The sequence below is a fragment of the Pseudonaja textilis genome, chromosome 1, assembly GCF_049901715.1.
Source record: "Pseudonaja textilis isolate UNSWEBS1 chromosome 1, rPseTex1.2, whole genome shotgun sequence".
In the NCBI taxonomy this organism is placed as follows: Eukaryota; Metazoa; Chordata; class Lepidosauria; order Squamata; family Elapidae; genus Pseudonaja; species Pseudonaja textilis.
This window is the reverse complement of record NC_141990.1, coordinates 328,685,137-328,703,974: the sequence shown is the minus strand read 5'-3', so window position 1 is coordinate 328,703,974 and position 18,838 is coordinate 328,685,137. Positions and strand designations below refer to the sequence as shown.

At 41.2% G+C, this 18,838-nt stretch overlaps 1 protein-coding gene and 1 long non-coding RNA gene across 14 annotated transcripts in view; both read left to right on the top strand.

The window, feature by feature from the left end:
• The window catches only part of LOC148128400 (uncharacterized), a 271,264-nt gene that overhangs the window by 150,083 nt on the left and 102,343 nt on the right, over positions 1 to 18,838 (top strand). The window lies entirely within an intron of this gene.
• NFIC (nuclear factor I C) overlaps positions 1 to 18,838 on the top strand; it is a 184,663-nt gene that overhangs the window by 148,266 nt on the left and 17,559 nt on the right. For 11 of the 13 annotated variants that reach the window (XM_087922794.1, XM_026698948.2, XM_087922793.1 and 8 more), the window contains 2 exons: positions 1,849 to 2,005; positions 7,785 to 7,867. In XM_087922794.1, the coding sequence (XP_087778920.1) occupies positions 1,849 to 2,005; positions 7,785 to 7,867 (240 nt within the window). The remainder of the gene's footprint in view (positions 1 to 1,848; positions 2,006 to 7,784; positions 7,868 to 18,838) is intronic. The other 2 variants (XM_087922796.1, XM_087922795.1) reach the window with 1 other exon arrangement.

Here is an 18,838-nt window from a genome sequence, read left to right as displayed (position 1 = left end):
GAGCCAATGGGGAAGCCAGATTCACTTAAGAGCCGTGTTAATAACGTAACAGCTACAGTGATTCACCAAACAAATGTTGCACGAAAGGTCTTGAAATGGGACAAAAAAAAAAGTCACATAACAAACATCTGACTTAGCAACAGAAATTTTGGGGTCTGTTGTGGTTGTAAGTCGAGGACTACCTGTATGTGCTGAAGGTGCCAGCTGCCCCTCTGAAAGAGCTATTGGGTTAACTAAGTTCACAAAAAAGGAATGAAAATTGTCAGACCTGAAGGTGCTGCAAAACCGCAGAGAGAAAGAGAGAGCTTAAATAGTAAATATTCAAATTGCCCCCCTAATCAAAGTTGCACCTAGGCCATACGTGTGCCCACATACACACAAATGTCTGCTATTGGAGGCCCAGCTTGTTTCTCTTCTCTATCTCTGCTAACTCTGCGCGTGGATGATGCCATTGAAGGGATGTTAATGTATTAGTTACATGCAGGGCAGTAAAGGAAGGAATTATTACCTTCCTTTTCTCTTTCTCACATACATGCAGGCACATACAGAACAATTGGAAGCTAGTGTTGCTTCTGAATGTCTGTGATCGCTTCCTCGGCACAATCAATCCTTTCTACTGTTGAAACCGTAGGCTGAAGATAGAGCTGAAAATGATATTACATAGGCCAGTAGTTCTCAACCTTTCCTTCACCAGGGACCCCACCCCCTTTAAATTCCTTTTGTGGCCATGGAGCTCCAAGACTTAAGATTTAAATCATAACATTTCTTCAAGCCTTCACCAACCCCCTGTGGCGACATTATGCCTCCCCCCAGAGGTCCAGGGACCACAGTTTCAGAATCACTGATATAGGCAAGACTGTACTAACTCTAGCGGGAGGACTAAAAATGCTTTTCAAATATATTCCTCTGAATTTCTTCCAAATTTTTAAGTTCTGGATTATCTGGATTTATTTTCGCTTTGATATATTAACATTCTTGCCATTCTTCCCTTTCTTTTTTTTACTTTACAAATGTTATTCAGTCCATAGTTGACAACAGTGTTCAGTATCTTCCTCTGTTTTTTTTTTTTCCTTTCCTTTTTGGCATTGTAAAATAATATGCTATAGGAGAGGGGTTTTTGTGATCACGTATGATTGTATCAGTATTCTTTTTTGTGTACTGTAATGTTTTGATAACATCCGTGAACATACACTCAGTATTCAAGTACATACGTAAAAATCATGAGAAAAAGAATTTTGATGCATCATAATAGCACCGTTACTTTTGTTGTGATATTTTATGAATGCACCCAAGCATTTTGGGTTATTTGTGTGGCTGTGGCTATAAATTCAGTTTTGGCAATCTGCACAAAAATCGCAAAATATAAACCTACATTTGCAATGCTAAAGAGTAATAAAGAGCACAGAAAATGCAGCTTGTTAGCACAGTGTCACAGTAAGCAGCTTGATAGATTTATTAGAAACCGATGTGGCCACATGAGCAGGGGTTGGGAATCTTGCTCCCTTTACCCCCTGTGGACTTCGACTCCCTGGCTGGCTCAGGAATTCTGGGAGTCGAAGTCCACCGAAGGTAAAGGCACCATTGTTCCCCACCCCTAAGCTAGACCATTTAGGTGGGATTGTGAAGAGTTTTTATACACGGAGGGCATTATGTTTTACTCTTAGCCGTGACAATTGACTAGATCTTCCATATTTGCAGTCAGGTGAGCTGGCCAAGATTCCCAGGGTCCCCAGTGAAGCCCGCCCACTGTCCCCATTTTGAGGGGGGAGGTTCCTCTGGGCGGGCAGGTGACTCCTGTGGACAGTGCTAATGGCTTGCTCTGTGTTTTTTTTTATATTGTGTCCCTAGTTAAATGGAGGTGGTCAAGTGAAGGTACCCGGGCATTACCTTCCTACCCAGATGTTGGCGCCGCCACCCCCAGGTATGCCCCGCCTGGCAATCTCACCTGACACCAAATCTACCACGACAACTTCCGAGGGAGGGACCACCTCGCCGACGTCTCCCAGTAAGCAAGCCCACTCACCCTTCCTGCACCTATCCTCTCCCAAATGGCCTTTCCACCTTGCCTGCCGTCCGTCATTAATTCTTCCCCACCCTCTGGCCATATTCACCAATTCAGACTGCTCTGCAGCCTTGTGATTTTGGGGCAAGCTGGGGGGATGGCCATTCTGAGGGAGAGGATTTTGAGATGAGATGGCAGTAGGTGGTATGAATTTAAACAGAAGTTCAAATTGCTCACTTAAATGATCAGAAAGGGCCACTGATTTAAATCAGTGATTTAAAAAATAAATAAATAAACCCAAGCAAACATGCATGCTGCCATAAAACATACCAGGTTGCAGGTAAAGACAGCCTTTGTAGCTCCCTAGAACATAATCCAATTCCTCTAATGATCTACCTTGCATGCCTGTCTTACAAAATGAAGCTCGAATTTAAGAGAGCAATTGTGGAATGAAGTTGTTCCATTTGGCTCTTTCTTTACATATTTAAGGACACCAAATAAGACCAACTCCTTGAAAATTATAGGGTATCCCAAACTTTCCAGAAGCAAAAGGTGGTAGTTACATCGCAGACATAAAAGTTTATCAGCCAGTTGGCCTTCTAATTTTGTGGTCTGTGAGAAGCAGCCTCCATGCAACATTGTGTGGCATTGCACAGATTCCAGAGCAGTGTTTTTCAAACTTGGCCATTTTAAGATGTGTAGATTCAACTCCTAGAATTCCTCAGCCAGCATAAACTTCCCTAGCCAGTTAAAACTTGACAAGTTTGAAAAAATATTGCCCTGGATCCTATTTCCCCTTACATCATTGATCAAATGGTAGATTAAAGGGGTGTACAGAACTTCTATTTTGATTTCAAAAAGATCCTTCAAAGCACATAGGGGCACTAGCATAGCTCCAGCATTTCACTTTGAGTTCTTTAAAGTAACTGCTTTTTTCCCAGGAATCTGCTGTTCAATTTTCAGAAAAAGACATAGCTGCTTCAATCCCTTGAAGAGAGAGAAAGAAAAGAACTCGGTTCCTGCCCCTCTGGGTTCTGAAGACACTTTTAGGAAATGAATTTGAAGTACTGCACATTCCTAGCATATTATGACTGGGCATAGTGTTTTCCCAAGATTTTCCTAAAGTAGAATGTTGCTTATAATTTGGGGGACATTTTGATAGGGTTTTAAGAAGCCTTAGTGTTAGGATTTTGTCCTTGTCTGTCTATTCCTGCTCTCCCATACAATATCATCTTCCATTTCCCATCCTATATAAAAGGGGCAAGTGTTTTCCTTACCTTCTGAAAATTTGTTTGCTTGTCATCTAAATATTAATGCTAGAATAGCCCACACTAAAATAATAATAATTACTGTAAAGGGAAGCCTTGCTCATTTTCAAACTTTATAATGACTTTGATTATGCAAATCCTCTCTATTTAATCACTCCGTCAAACAACATGGATATTTATTTTCCTTATCTTGAAAGGGCCGTGTTTTTCTAGTATCTACTGGTAAAATACTATTATTTTCCTCCATGCTTCACCAGTTCTTTACCTTGGCATCTTACTGGGTTTAATGGAAGCTTATAGACTTGATTGCAGTGTGTGTACATATGACTGTTGACTTCTATTGTCTAGTTGGCAGTGCAGTCAGATGTCACATCAAACCAGTTTCCTTAATATTGCTGATTGGAAAAAAATAATAATGTAAACTGAAGTGTGGAACTACCCTCCCTAATCCAATTCCTAGCACTTCCCCAATCTATCACTAATAAAATACAGAGCATGTCATTTTCTCCTTTCCAGATAATATTCCTAAATGTCTAAAAAACAATAATGCTCTGTTTGGAAACTGAGGAGTGGCGTAAACTTTTGTTTAGAGGCTTAATAGATTGGAACTCGACTGGTCATGTGCCTTGGCTCATTGTTCTTTAATTGCAGGGAAGAAGCCAAATGTCGCTTTTAAGGGCTGTGTATTTGGTATAATCTGTTTTGCCTTTTGCAGTTTGCTGAGAAAAAGTCTTGCAAATACCTCTGCTATGCTCTAATAGTTGTGTAGGAGGAGGTTCCTTAGCAAAACGTATTGTTCTTCTAATAGGAAGTGGAGGTCTTCCTAGGAGCTTATATCATCAGCTTTGATGTAACTTCTTCTTCTCATCCAGTTTACTGATGTTTCACAGTCTTTCACAAATTTATTTCTTCTTCTTCTTCTTCTTCTTCTTCTTCTTCTTCTTCTTCTTCTTCTTCTTCTTCTTCTTCTTCTTCTTCTTCTTCTTCTTCTTCTTCTTCTTCCTCTTCCTCCTCCTCCTCCTCCTCTTCCTCTTCCTCTTCCTCTTCCTCCTCTTTTCAAAGTTACCCATTCTTGATGTCTTCCTCCTCTTTCGCATGTGGTGTACTCTGAACCATTATTTCTCAACTTTGGTAATTTTAAGTCTTGTGGACTTCAATTCCCAGAATTCTGGGAGTTGAAGTGCACACATCTTAAAGTTGCCAAAGTTGAGAAACACTCTCTGAACATTCCAACAAACTGGGTAACAAAAAAGACCTGAGTTAACTTCTCCTTTCTCACTAATCTTGAGCAAATTATGTAGGTGCTGTGGTTATGCCTATTTGCAAATTGTGTGTACCTGTATATATATTTGCTTTTCATTATCAAGTACATAGAGAGGGGGAAATAATTTATGAGGTTTGTAGGGAGAGAGGCATTGTAATTGCTGCGCAATTTTATCAGTAAGATATAGTAATGCTCTAAAAAACTCCATTTTTACAGGTTTTCCCCATAGTGCTTTTTCTGAGTTATAGTGCTATCTACCCATTCTTGACTTAGCAGAAAACAATGTCAGTTGAAACTGGCTATCCCAATTGCAGCTCCTTTTTTGCCTTGATTAATTCCCTTCTCAGTCACTATTCCTTCCAGTCTCTTGACTTCCATCCAAAGTGAGAAAATCTTACAGGTTTTGTACACTTTAAGTGTCCTTGAATGATGTTGAAACAAGAGGAGAAATGCCTCTTTATCACTGGTGCAATGAAGGACATCTTAATTCTCTCTATGGAGTCCTTCGTGCACTCTGAGCTTGGTTATTGCTGGCAGATATTTCATTACCAGACTAGGTAACATAATCAGTGCTGGTGAGTGTTGCGTTTGTTTCCTGCCTATATACAATAGGTTGCCCTGCCAGGATTGGTGTGGGGGCTGCGGTTTTCTCTTTTGCAGTTCTTTGATTGTTCTCTGCTTGATGGTTCAAGGAACTACCAAAGGGAGAAGGAAAAAAAAAACCACACCCCACCAAGATTGGCAGGGCAAGCTACTCTATATAAGCAGAAAGCAAGCAGAACACTCATCAGCACTGATACTGTTATCTCGTCTGGTAATGAAATGTCTGACAGCAAACAGCCAAGCTCAGAGGGCATTGAGGACTTCGCAGTTCAACTCTGAGCTATGTGTGTATTCTCCATTAATCCTGTCTCCCATATTTTCTGGGGATGAGATAGGGGCAGTATCAATGGAATGCTAAAGGCAAAAGAGGTCTCACCGCATACATGTGGTAGGATTAGTTATCCATGGGGACATAGCCTATATCCTCTGGAATAATATTTCCAATAGCTGCCTCTAGGTATCCACATGTAGACACACACGACTTTGCAAGTAAGCATTTTCAAGTCTATTGAAAGAAAGCATTTTTATATAAGGAGCACAGCATACAGGAATAGTATTTATGTGTCTTTGGTTAAATAAAAATAATATTAGTGATGACTAGTGATGCATATATGCATGCATATATATATGTGTGTGTGTTTTTTTGTATAAACATGTATGTGTGTACGTTTACATATACAACATGTATGCCTGTGTACGCATGTACCTGCACCCATACAACAATATATAACATTTCAATTTATACAGCTCTTGATTTTAAATTAGTAAATTAGTCAATCATATAAATCATATATATGTTATTAAATAAAAGAAAAAGACACCCAGGTAAGTTTGCATCATGGGCAAAAGATATCTCTTGAATATCTTCTTTCTTAACCTCTCTGTCAAAAGAAACCTGAGCCAGATGTTGATAAACAATATATATTGGCTGTTGGCTGCAGCAAATGAGGTGTAAATTTATTCTTCCACTGCTGTGTAACATCGGGCTCTTCTGTATGCAAGAAACAAAGCAAAGGTGTGTCGATCTATTTCTTTTAACTCAGCATTGGAAATAGATTCCTTGGGAAGATTCAAAGTTCCAGTAATCACATGGGGGCAGGGCAGGGTTATGGTTTATGACCTTGAGGGCGGCAGAGTGATTTTCTTCCAGCACTGTGAGCTTGAATCCTTTTAGCTGGAGATGCTGCCACTGAACAGACCTTGGGCTTATGTCATGGATTAGCTTCCAATTGTACAGGTAGTCCTCAACTTACGACCACAATTGAGCCCAAGATTTCTGTTGCTAAGCGAGACAATTATTAAATGAGCTTCTCCCATTTTACGAACTTTCTTGCTACTGTTGTTCGGTACATCACTGCAGTTAGTAACACGGTTGCACTTTAACACAGTTGTTAAGCGAAGCCGGCTTCCCTGTTGACTTTGCTTGTCAGAAGGTCGCAAAAGAGGATCACAAGACCCCAGGATCCTGCAACCATCGTAAACACGAGTCAGCTGTCAAGTGTCTGAATGTTGATCTCGTGACCATGGGGATGACCTAGCTGTGAAAAATGGTCATAAGTCCTTTTTTTCAATGCTGTTGCAGCTGTTAAGTCAAGGGCTACTACCCACAGCTAAAGTTCAAACTTCACAGTTCTAGACTTTGCAATTTCTGTGACTTCAGACTTCTCCAGTTCTGATGTACTCCATCTTGATATTGTAGGAAGCAGCTATGATCATCCTAGATTAGTAGGAGAACACCGTTTTGGGCGGTAGAAGGTCTCAGGAGGAATTCCCGGAGTATCGAAGAGGGCTGAAAAATATTCTTCCTGAAGTTACCAATTCTGGACTGATGCTCTTGGGTTAAATATGTCAATGATCTGACTTAGTTTGAGGCAGCTTTCTATTTTTCTAATCTAATGTCAGGGAACCTACCTGTACAGCCAAAGTATCGCTGGAGGCCGTCTACTTCAACCTTTGCCTCGCTACAGGATATACAGTGTGAGCTGCAGTTAGATCATCTCTGATAATGGCCATTCTCCTGTTTGCTCTTTAGCCAGACTTGGCTGAGGCCCTGAAGGGAAGTCTTAAATTATTCCAGAATTTAAAGCAGAGGTGCAAAATGTGTGCATCCTGTCCTTTGCTGTTCCCCAAAATGTCATGCGGGTACTTAAGGAGCTTGTTGCACCCTCTAAAATTAAATGCACAACCCTCTGACTTTTGAAAAGTAGCCCTTGGTGTGTTGCTGAAGGCTCTATATTCAGAATAAGCCAACTGATGTAAAGACAGATATAGGTAGTCCTTGATTTATAACCACAATTGGGATCACAATTTTGGTCGTACCTCATTGTGGTCATAAATCGAGGCACCACATAAATGGACCTGATTTTTTTTCAACCGTCTGTTAAGCAAATCTCATGGCGTAAGTTTGAATCCACTCTCCTAAATGGGCATGCTTTTGCTGTTAAATAATTGATCGTAAGTTGAGTTCTACCTGGAATTGCAAAAGAAAGAAAGACAGGATATTTGGGGTGTGGGGCAGAGAATGGATCTCATCACGAGATGATAACTGTTGATTGGAACAGTGGATTGGTTTTAAAAAGAATATTCTCTTGTCCTCTTTCCCTTTTTTTTCCTTTACTTTCTTCTTCTTCCTTCACCTTTTCCCCAGCCTACTCCACCCCAGGCACACCCCCTGCGAACCGCTTCGTGGGATTAGGACCACGGGATCCTGGCAGCATCTATCAGGCACAGGTGAGTGTTAAGAACCTGCCTACAATAATTTACTGGCTGGGAAGGAGCGACACAGTCAAAGTTGCCTCCAGTGGCAGCCATACAGAACAAAAGGTAGCATCTTCCTAGGGAGGAGCCCTGGTGGCGCAATGGTTAAAGTGCAGTACTGCAGGCAAATTCTGCCCACAGCCAAGAGTTCAATTCTGATGGGGCTCAAAGTGAATTCAACTTTCCATCCTTCCGAGATCGATAAAACGAGGGCCCAGATTGTTGGGGACAATATGCAAATAAGGCTTCTACATTGTAAACCAACCAGAGAGTGCTATAAAACAGCAGCCCCCAACCTTTTGGGCACCAGGGGGCGGTTCTGTGGACCAGAGGGAGTGACTGCATGCTGTGGATGGGGCTTCGCTTGCTTACGGTATGGCCCGGTTTCTGGCATGCCAGTCCTCTATGCTGGTCCACAGACCGGGGTTGGGGACCCTTACTATAAAGCAATATGGGGTATATATAAGCCTAAATGCTATTATTATTGCTATTCCAGGCCCCAATAACTATTCCTCAGAGGTAAAGTGTCTAAATATCTCTGAATATAAAGATTATAGTAAAAATCTACAGAATAATTATACTTAAAATGTACAGAAAAATAAAATAAAATATAGGGAAAAAGATATAAAAGAAAAATGGGATAGATAGAAAAAAGAGTGAACAACAGTATAGATCAAGAAAAAAAAGAAAGAAAATAGTATTTAAAAAAGTGATTCCCAATCTACTTTGCAGTGGAAACAAACAGAATTAATTAATCCTGTTAATTAATCCCAAATTACAAAACGCCAGTTCCTTCTTCCCACGTTTTTAATTAGTAAATCCAGTTAATTTTTATTCATTTTCAGCAAAAAGTCCATGAATATAGTGTTTCTCCACCTTAGCAACTTTAAGATGTGTGGACTTCAACTCCCAGAATTCCACAGTCAGCCATGGCTAGCTGGGGAATTCTGGGAGTTGAAGTCCACACATCTTAAAGTTCCTAAGGTGGAGAAACACAGATCTAGGAGTTCTCTTTAAGAATGAACATTGTTAAATGCCTTTCTAGTGCAACATCCCATTTCCCCCATTGCCAGCCAGGTGCCTCTTTGAAACCTTGCAAGCGTTTACACATAATGTCCTCCCACTTGCTTGACACCCCCCCCCCGCCCCCCAAGATCCACTAGTCTAAGATACAGTATATAATGCTTGCCTTATTCTGGTAGAGTTGAGAAATATTATTTTTCTCAGTCTCCACAGGCTGCGCATACCCCAACATGGGGTTCTGCAGGTGGGTTTGAGGAAAATATTGTCAGATTTTACTTATCCTAGAACTTGGAAGTGGACTGTTTCTCAGGCTGAGGATCTATTTCTCAGTGTAATGTTTGATGGCTGCTGACTGAGTCTACTAAAAGCCTCTAAAAACAAAACAGGAAGTTTGGTGGCTCAGATTTACATGTCTGTGCAATCCAGAACTCTATTTGTGAAAGCTGGAAGACGGATTAAAAATGTCCTCTGGAAACCACGTCATGCCTTCCGTGTTGTACCGCCATTCTTGGGGGAGGGTCATTATCCTGACCTTTCAATACTTTTCACTCCCAAATTACAGTCCCTTTTCATCTCCGGTGCTGTCCTCTGTGTCTTGGCTCCCAGTCGAAGTCTACTTGGCTTCTCCGGTATCAATCCTGCCAGGATTCTGCCTGGCACTTTCCCAAGCCCCAAGGGGAAACTCTGTGGTTTTTACAATTACTTGTGCATGCCTCTGGAAAAACAACAACAAAGCGCACGCGCGCCCACATACACACACACACACACACACACACACACTCACAGCCTTGACAGGGAGCAAGTTCAGAGGCCAGAGCTAACCTCGGTCTTCCCTCCTTACCCTCCCTCTCTGCCTGGCCTCTTAAGAGACAATTGGCTGGTGTGCTTAACATGATGGCTCCTGGCCAATGGGATTCCTTTCCTTCCCCTCTGGCGTTGTTGGAGCCTGGCATCAGCCATTAGTTGCAGGTCTGGCCGAAGCCGTGACGAAGACTTCCGGGTATCACAAACAGAGCCTCTCCCCCACCCCTCCTCCCGCCTCCCTCAAGGAACAACAACTCCAGTGTGTACTTCCTTCTGCAAGTGGGTTTAAGGATTATTTTGGGATTAGCCTTTTCTTTCCTTCCTCCTCTCTGGGATCTGACCATCAAGGTGTAAGAAATATGACACCAGATTGTCAAATTCCGTGGGTGGGCGGGTGTGGGGGGTGCCCCATGGGAAAGGTTGGGTTTGCAGCTAATTTAAGGACTCTTTAATCTGGCCCTGCGAAATGTGGGGCCTGCAGAGCTGAACACAGGAACCTGTGACCAGCCTTGGCAGCTTGATAAATCTTTGGGGCTGCAAAATAGAGGAAGAGGTTGTCAAATGTCCAGCTCAGGACTTAAACAAACAGAAGGACTGAAAGGAACTTTCTTCTTGGCTTATTGTTAGTGGGTTAGTGCTTCAGTTGAAAAAGGAAGAAGGCATCACAATAATACCTCAGCAATTTCAAGCTACTCCCTTAGAATCATAGGGCTAGAATGTACTTGGAGGTCTTCTAGTCCAACCCGCTGCCCAAGGCAGGAGACTTCTACCATCTCGGACAAATGGTTGCCCAGTCTTTTCCTGAAAACCTTCAGTGCTGGAGCACCTACAACTCTTGGAGGCAACCTGTTCCAATGATTAATTGCTCTCAATGTCAGGAGATCATCTTCTTCTTCTTCTTCTTCTTCTTCTTCTTCTTCTTCTTCTTCTTCTTCTTCTTCTTCTTCTTCTTCTTCTTCTTCTTCTTCTTCTTCTTCTTCTTCTTCTTCTTCTTCTTCTTCTTCTTCTTCTCCTCCTCCTCCTCCTCCTCCTCCTCCTCCTCCTCCTCCTCCTCCTCCTCCTCCTCCTCCTCCCATGGTGTTCAAATTCAGTCAATCCAGAAGAGCAAAGTAGTCTCTTTTACTTTAAGGTAGAACTTTCAGGCATTTTAGTAATTTTCTATGTATTACCTAGGTAATTCTCATTTTTCAGTGAAAATAACCTTTTTTTTAAGAATAGGCTAGAATGATTTTTCCCCATGTTGCAGGGAAAAGACTGAGAAAAAGTGAGATAGATTGTCTATTTTTTAAAAAACCATAAATTAGAGGGGAAGGTTAAAACTTCATTTCTTAGCAGCTATCTACCAGACCCATTTTAATGTTAGAACAGGTATTAAGTCCCTTTCCCAATTGTTGCTTGGACACAACAAGCAATTGTTTAATATCACTAAGCAGGGCCAGGATCCAAATTTGGAGGAGAAACACCTCTTTGTCATCCCTGTCTCATATATATCCCCACACACTTCCCTGTGTAAGAGGAAAAGGGGGTCCCTTTTTGTCAGAAACAAACCACACTTTGCCTATGGTGGCTAAAAGAGACACACTCGCTTACCTGGTCATGCTAAAACTTCTCTGTTCAGTGATTGTTTCTCATTGAGCTTTGAACCACAAAGGCAATATTGGTTCCAGCTTTGAAGGGGTGTTAGGCCTGGGTCCATCTCTTCCTTTATTTGGACACCAGCAATTTTTAACAGAGTAACAGAGTTGGAAGGGACTTGGAAGTCTTCTAGTCCAATCTCTGCTCAGGCAAGAAACCCTGTATTATTTCAGACAAATGGTTGTCCAATCTCTTCTTAAAAACTTCCGGTGATGGAGTACCCAAAACTTCTGAAGACAAGACATTCCACTGGTTATTTTTCTCACTGTCAGGAAATGTCTCCTTAGTTCTAAGTTGCTTCTCTCCTTGATTAGGTTCCACCCATTGCTTCTTGTCCTGCCCTCAGGAGCTTTGGAGAATAGCCTGACTCCCTCTCCTTTGTGGCAGCCCCTGAGATATCGGAACACTGATATCATGTCAACAATAGTCCTTCTCTTCATCAAACTAGACATACCCAATTATTGCAATTGTTCTTCATTTCATACGTTTTAGCCAGTCTTGATGTGTTTTACCCCATCTGCATATCTTTTGCTTTTTTTCCTTTGGGCCAATCTGCCCAAAGGCTAGTTCAAGATAAATCGACCACTGCAGTGGTTCTCAATTCTTTTTCTTCATCACGGCCCCCTTTAAAATACCTTTTATGACCACAGACCGTGGGCACGGACCACCAAGACTTAACTCAAAATTTAAAGCATTAGACAGCATGAAGCCTTCACTTGATGCAATATCATCACCCCCTGTGATGATATTTCTCCACCCCCACGCCCCCCTCGGGATCCCCGGACAACAGGTTGAGAACCACTCGACTATTGTATAACTTTTATTCTCCTTGTTCACATACTTCGTCGATTGCAGGTGTAAGGTAAACCTGAAGCAACTGCATGGAGCAATAACAGGAGCCTAGTAATAAAAATAAAGCAGGAAGCTCCTTGCAGAGACATATGAAGCCTTGTGATGGAAGTTAAGTACCAAGAGGCTAAATCCATATCACCTCTTGTCCATTATTTATGAACTTCAAAACAAATTGTTTGGATAAACAAAACAGGATTTCTCAATGAAGAGAGAAGTACAATCAGTGACGCATGTGGACTTTTGCACACAAAGTCTTTATAGACAATGCCAATCATAATAATAATGGCAAGATTTTCTGTTCTGCTTTCACTAGGTAGCCACCCAGGTGCTCGCTGTCTCCCTTTGTGCATCATTTTTGTGCATGCTTAATCTGCTATGTGGTTTGAAAACTCCCCAAGGAAAGGGGTGGGTGGGAAACACCCCACTTCTGGTTGCAGAGAGAGCAAGTACAAAGCAGTGAAGGCCGCCGCATTCAGGCTGCAGTTGTGCAGTTCAGAAAGATCGGCGAGAGAAAGAATCTCACCAGCGAGGTAGTGCTGAGTCTGCAAATGCAGCCTGAGCGCTGTAAGAATTATAGCATAGTCCCCCGCCACAGCATTGTGATGGGCATCATCTAGATTTCCTGATACAGCTATCTAATAAATATGGGGATGTGTATAGTCTAGGTTAAAAATTAAAAATAATAATTACAAATTAAAAAAGATACTTTGGTTAAGGTCCTGGCTTAAAAACCAGGAGATTGTTAGTGCTGGTCCTACTTTAGGCACTGCTTTAGACACCTGGGGTTACTCTGGGCCTATCACCAGGAGATTGTGAGTTCTAGCCCCAGCTTAGGCACGAAAGCAGGCTAGGTGACCTTGGACCAGTCACTGTCTCTCAGCCCAACACACCTCACAGGGTTGTTAGGCGGGAAATAGGAGGAGGAGGGAGTGTTATATACGCTCATCTTCTTATTTATAAAAAATAATAAAGGTGGGGTTAAAAAAATCTAACAAAAAATAATTAGCTGCCCAGATAATTCACATTTTTGCAACAAGGGAAGTCTTCTGTTGTCAGTTATATTTGTTTGCAGGTCTTGTAGCTCTAGTGATGAGGGAACAAGATTTGGATTCAACTCTTTTAATCAATCCTGATGATCACTCGGCCAATCTGGAATCAATTCTCTTTATTTCTCTAAATGCAGCTAATGTTGGGGGAAAGAGACAGAAAGAAACATTATGAAAACTAATCTATTTTAATCCTATGTTTTATCCAAAAAGTACTATGGATATGTTTCTTTTCCTCATTTATTGCAGTGCAAAAACTCTTTCTGGTTGTAAGAATCCAAAAGATCAGTAGAATATACCTAGTGGGGAGAAAAAAGATTTTTCACTTAGGATGCTTGTGATTCTATATTTAAGTATTAATCAAATTTATGTAGCCACCTCTCTCATAAGAAGTGACCCTGAGTGGTACATAAAAAACAATGCATATATAAAAACAGCTATATCCCATACATTTCAAAGTATGCATCCATAATTCATCAGGGCTAGAGTCCTCATTGTTTCAAATTTAAAATGAGATTCTTAGGAAATAATGAAATGATTTGTGTTATTTTACAGAATTCTGGCTTTGGTACTGCTAGGGATGGGCTAGAAATATTTGAGGGTGTTTGACGGATTTCTTCTAACAGAAATCTTTCTTGGGATTAGTTTATTTATTCTTTTTTTTAAAAAGCCATGTGTTCTTAAGGACATGTAGTATGTGTGCCCAGAACAACAGTTCAGCACTTTAAAAAAAGTTTTATGTTTCTTCATGGCATGTGCGTGTGCAAGCAGTACTATAGTAACTTAAACCATAAACTAAATTTATAAGAGAAAATGAGAGAAGCACAAGGAGAAGCTTGTACTGCCCCCTGCTGGAAATAAGCATGCAAAAAAAAATCCCAGCGAATATTTCTTCAATTAATTCATGGAATTTTGAAATTACAACATGTATGGAACCTTCCAACCATAGTTGCTGATAGCCAGACATGAAGAGTAGCCAACATTAAATTCCTATCTGGTTTCCAGATCTAATTAAAGCCTTTTTTTAAAAGGCTGAACTGGTTACATTTCCTTGAGATCCTGTCCCTGGCTAAGCTACCTTGAGAAAATATAAAAATAGCGTACAAGCTGCCAAGATCTTATAGGAAACTATCCATAATACTACCTTGTCTCTCTTGGAGCCTCAGGGCTTGCTAGGTGTGTGTTTGATGTCCTTGGCCTTGTTACGTTAGCAAAAGACTCTTCCGAAGTCCTCTTGATACTCTACCAGGCCAACAAGGCATAGTTTTTTTTCATGAATGAAAGTGAATATACATGTTCCAGGATAATGTTGCAGGATCCGATCCGGGTTGGTCACCCAGACCAGAGGTTTTGTCTTCTGAATTTTTGGACCCATGCTGGAGCCCATCCTAAAGGAACTTCTCTGAGTGCTTTGGGCTAGTCTGTGTATGGTATTTATATGATGCCAGTTGTGTGTAGCTTTTTAGATGTAGATTTGGGTGTTGATGGCTGGATATTAAGTCTTTGGCTGTTGTTTCCTTGTGCTGCCAACTCCCCCCCTCCACACCTCCTAAGTATTTGATAAGCTCTGCACTCTTGCTGATTGGCGAGGGGAGTGTTTCCCAGGCTTTCAATCACTTTCCTGGCTGTTTTTGTGCCTGCTCGTCCAACAAACTTAGTAGCTGCAAAATTGAATGTATGTCCTTTTTTACTGTAATGTCCGAAAGCTCGGGAGACAAAACCTTTGGCCTCGTGACTGACCCGGATTGGATCCTGCATGGTTTTTTTGTCTGAAGTCTGGGCTGTTCGTTTGGAGAGCAGAATCCAGGAAGAGATGCTTGACTCAGATTCATTGTTATGAATGTTATGTTTATAATTTCAGATGAATTCAACAGCTCCTAGAATCTGCTAATGTATGATTATGGTTTCCCTTAGCCCAGTTAGAAAAATCTAATTTTCAATGGGCACCAGTCAGTTTTAAACAATTTGGTTATTTACTGAACTGAAATCTATTGAAACAAGTGCTGAACCAAGTTGTATATGGGTTTTTATGATTTTGTGAGCTTTGTAAAGTGTAGGTGGGATAGAAACATTTTACAGAAATACATCAGGCTCTTTTCATATGCTCAGAGCCTCCATTGTCTAAGCTTGGTACACTCAGAAAAAAGCACTAATTGGAAATGTAGAGATAAATCAATCTGAACAATTTGAATGTCCCCTATAGATTGAGGGAGTGTAAAATCTACTGGTCCTTCATACACTACTCCTTTCTAAAGCCATGAAAAACAAGCATCACTGGAAGGAATATATTTGTAGGGGTGCTCAATATTTTTGGTTTGAGTGATCAAACCTCAGTGATACGTTTCAGCCAGATTGGTCTAGTGGTTATGGAATCAGTTTGGAAATCAGGAGAACGTGAGATCTAGTCTCATTTTCGATATGATGCCAGCTGGGAGTTTTGGGGCCATTTCCTCTCCGTCAACCATAGGAAGTAAAAGGCAATAGCAAAACACTTCTGAAATCTTGGCAAGAAAACTGCCAAGAAAATCAGACCAGGCAGTAACCAAAACTCAAGATTGACATGAAGGCACCCCGCTCACCCAAACCAACGTATTTATTTAGGTCATGGTCTATATTACAAAATGGAAATGAGACAAGAACAGAGAACTCAGAAGGGCAAAGTCAAACATATAAACCATAATTTATAATTTAATGTAATGGTAATAAGATATCAATGTTATAATGTCTTCTTGCATGTTTTACACTGTATAGGGTATAGCCGTGGTAGCCTATCATTAAACACCACCACCCCCTTTTGAAAAAAAAAACGATCAGGATTCTCAGGAGCACTTTTTCCAATGAAAAATCTTCTAGGTCTTTTATTTAAAAGCCTAAGATTTCATATGCTGCAACAATTGGAAAAAGGTACTCCCAGATTCCCGATTACATGTATTTTAATTATTTTGTTTCCATAGGGGTTACATATTTGGGCTGCAAATATCTGGAGAACCACAGCAGCATTGAGATCCCTAATATTTCTTTCCTGCAACCTTGTGGTGGTCTGGATTTTGGTAGCTCAAATATAGTGAGCCTGTTTCTTCTGGTCCCATTAAAAGTTACAATATTGGCAATTTTATGAAGAGTTCTGAAGGCGACATCCATGGCTTTTGGATGCCCACTTTAATTTCAGGGCTTCAGGTTTTGATATCCAATGTCTACTGAATATGGAGGAATTGGGTATATCTAGTTTAATGAAAAGGGGTGGCATGATATCAGTGTTGCCATATCTCAGGGGCTGCCACAAAGAAGGAGGTCAACCTATTCTCCAAAGCACCGAAAGGCAGGACAAGAAGCAATAAACGGAGACTAATCAAGGAGAGAACCAAACTAGAATTGAGAAATTTGGACAACCGTTTGTCTGAAGTGGTATAGGGCCTCCTTCCTGAACAGAGGGTTGGACTAGAAGACCTCCAGGATCCCTTCCAACTCTGTTATTCAGTTTTTTAAAAAGTTACCCTTTGGTAGGACAGCTGATGATCACTGATTTCAGAGAGGACTCAGAGGCATCCAACCTCCCTTGTTTTTTCTTTCTCTTCCTCACACCTTCTCCAAACATCCCTCCTCTATTGTTGGATCTTTTCAACCACTCTAAAGCTGCTCTGGTTCATGGGCACACCCTCAGTGTGGCTGTTGTGGGCAGTTTCCCTCTTTGTGCGGTCATGATCTGTTGACCTCTCCTCTCTCTAGTTTCCTGCTTCCAAAGTAATCCCACAAATTATAAAGCCCCACTCAGCAAAACCGAGGAGCAAATTAGAGCTTTGGCAGCATTGAGCTGGAAGGCCAAGGGGAAGTTACAAGTATTCATCTGTTTTGTTGTTTACCAAGCAGAGATTTTTGACAGGAAACTGAGACTCTGAACCCTTTTGCTGCTTACAATACCGATAGAGAAGAGTTTTGCTCATACTTCTGCTCAGGAGATAGTAAACAGAGGAGTCTTTGGAACTGGCAGCCAGATTAAAAATCCCCAGAACAGATGGCAAATTTGTCCAGGGCCCTGCCCTCCATTTCATTCAGTGTTAAAAATTCAGCATTGAATACTCGTTTATTGCTTCACAAAATCCTGACTTGTATGTACACTCTGATTCACTCATCAGCTGTTAGTTCCTGAGCAGCCTGGCTTTCCTTTCCTTTCTTTTTTTTTTAAATGAAATAAATCCTGTCCTTGAGAGTTATGAATTATCTGACGCCAGAATTGTAAGAAAAGTCTTCCATTGACAAAATCTTGACCTGGGGTTCTGACCTACTGTATTTACTGTCCAATTTAAATGCTAGGACTCAACTGTGGCTAAATGGGAAGTTGGTCAAGAGACCCAGCTGGCTTTGGACCAGACAGATTTTTGGAAACAAGGCCACTTAATGAATGAATGTCTTAGATCCTAACCATGAGGGGGTAGTTTGCATCCAAATTCTGTTGGCTGACTGTTGGGAAAAATGAGACAACCTGGAGATCCGCTATGAAAAGAACATGGCCTGCTGGAATCATCAATAGGAATATGTTTGAACTTTGTCCAGACTCTACTTGGTACTTCTAATGAGTGTATAAATTCTGTATTCTCAGAGCAGTCTCTCTCCAAATTCCCGGAAGGAGGTGGGAGGAGGCAATGGAGTGAAGTTATATTTGTGTCCTCTTTGTGGACACTCCAAAGGTTGATATCTGGCTCTTATCCTGGACTAGATTGTTTATTTTCCCCTTTCATCCAGTCAGTGGCCAAATTTCCTTCACATTGATTTATAACTAGACTTGGCAGATTCATTTTCAAAAGCAGTAACAAAAAAAAAAGCAGTTGGAAATAGTTCTGTTTATTTTAACCTTAATTTTGGACTTCATCATATTTCACAAGACCTCCCTAGTATAATGACCCTATTGTCCCAACACCTGTTCTCCACAAAGTATGTCCAGCAAAATCCTAAGCATAAGGAACATCCTAAAATTTACTGGGAATGCAGGGGTTGCTGCATTTGGAGCAGTGGGCAAAACCACACAATCTCCTTGCCTTGTTTGCAAAATGGTCCACTAACCATTTCTGGAAATATTCTCATGAGCCATTGCCTATATCAGTGTTTACCAACCTCAGCAACTTTAAAATGAATGGACTTAAACTCCCAGAGTTCCAGGCCCACGGTTGGCTGGGGAATTCTGGGAATTGAAGTGTAGGGGAGGACATCAAAGCCAACCTGTGGGTGTGCTTATGGTCTAGTGGTTAAGGCACCACACCAGAAACTGGGAAAGTGTGAGTTCTACTCCTGCCTTAGGCATGAAGCTTGGCTGGATGACTTTGAGACAAATCACTCACAGCCAAAGGTGATGGTTGTGGGAAAAAGAAGAGGAGGAAGGAATATAATGTGTGTTTACTGCCTTTATTTATAAAAGTAATCAAGGGAGGGCATGAAGAAAAGGAAGGAAAGAAGGAGGGAAAGAGAAAGAGAAGGAAAGAAAAGTCACTACGAGCGGTCCTTGGTGCTCACTGAATTCAGTTATTTTCTTGCAGGCGTTTCATTACCCAAACTAGGTAACATCATCAGTGATGATTAGCATACTGTTAAG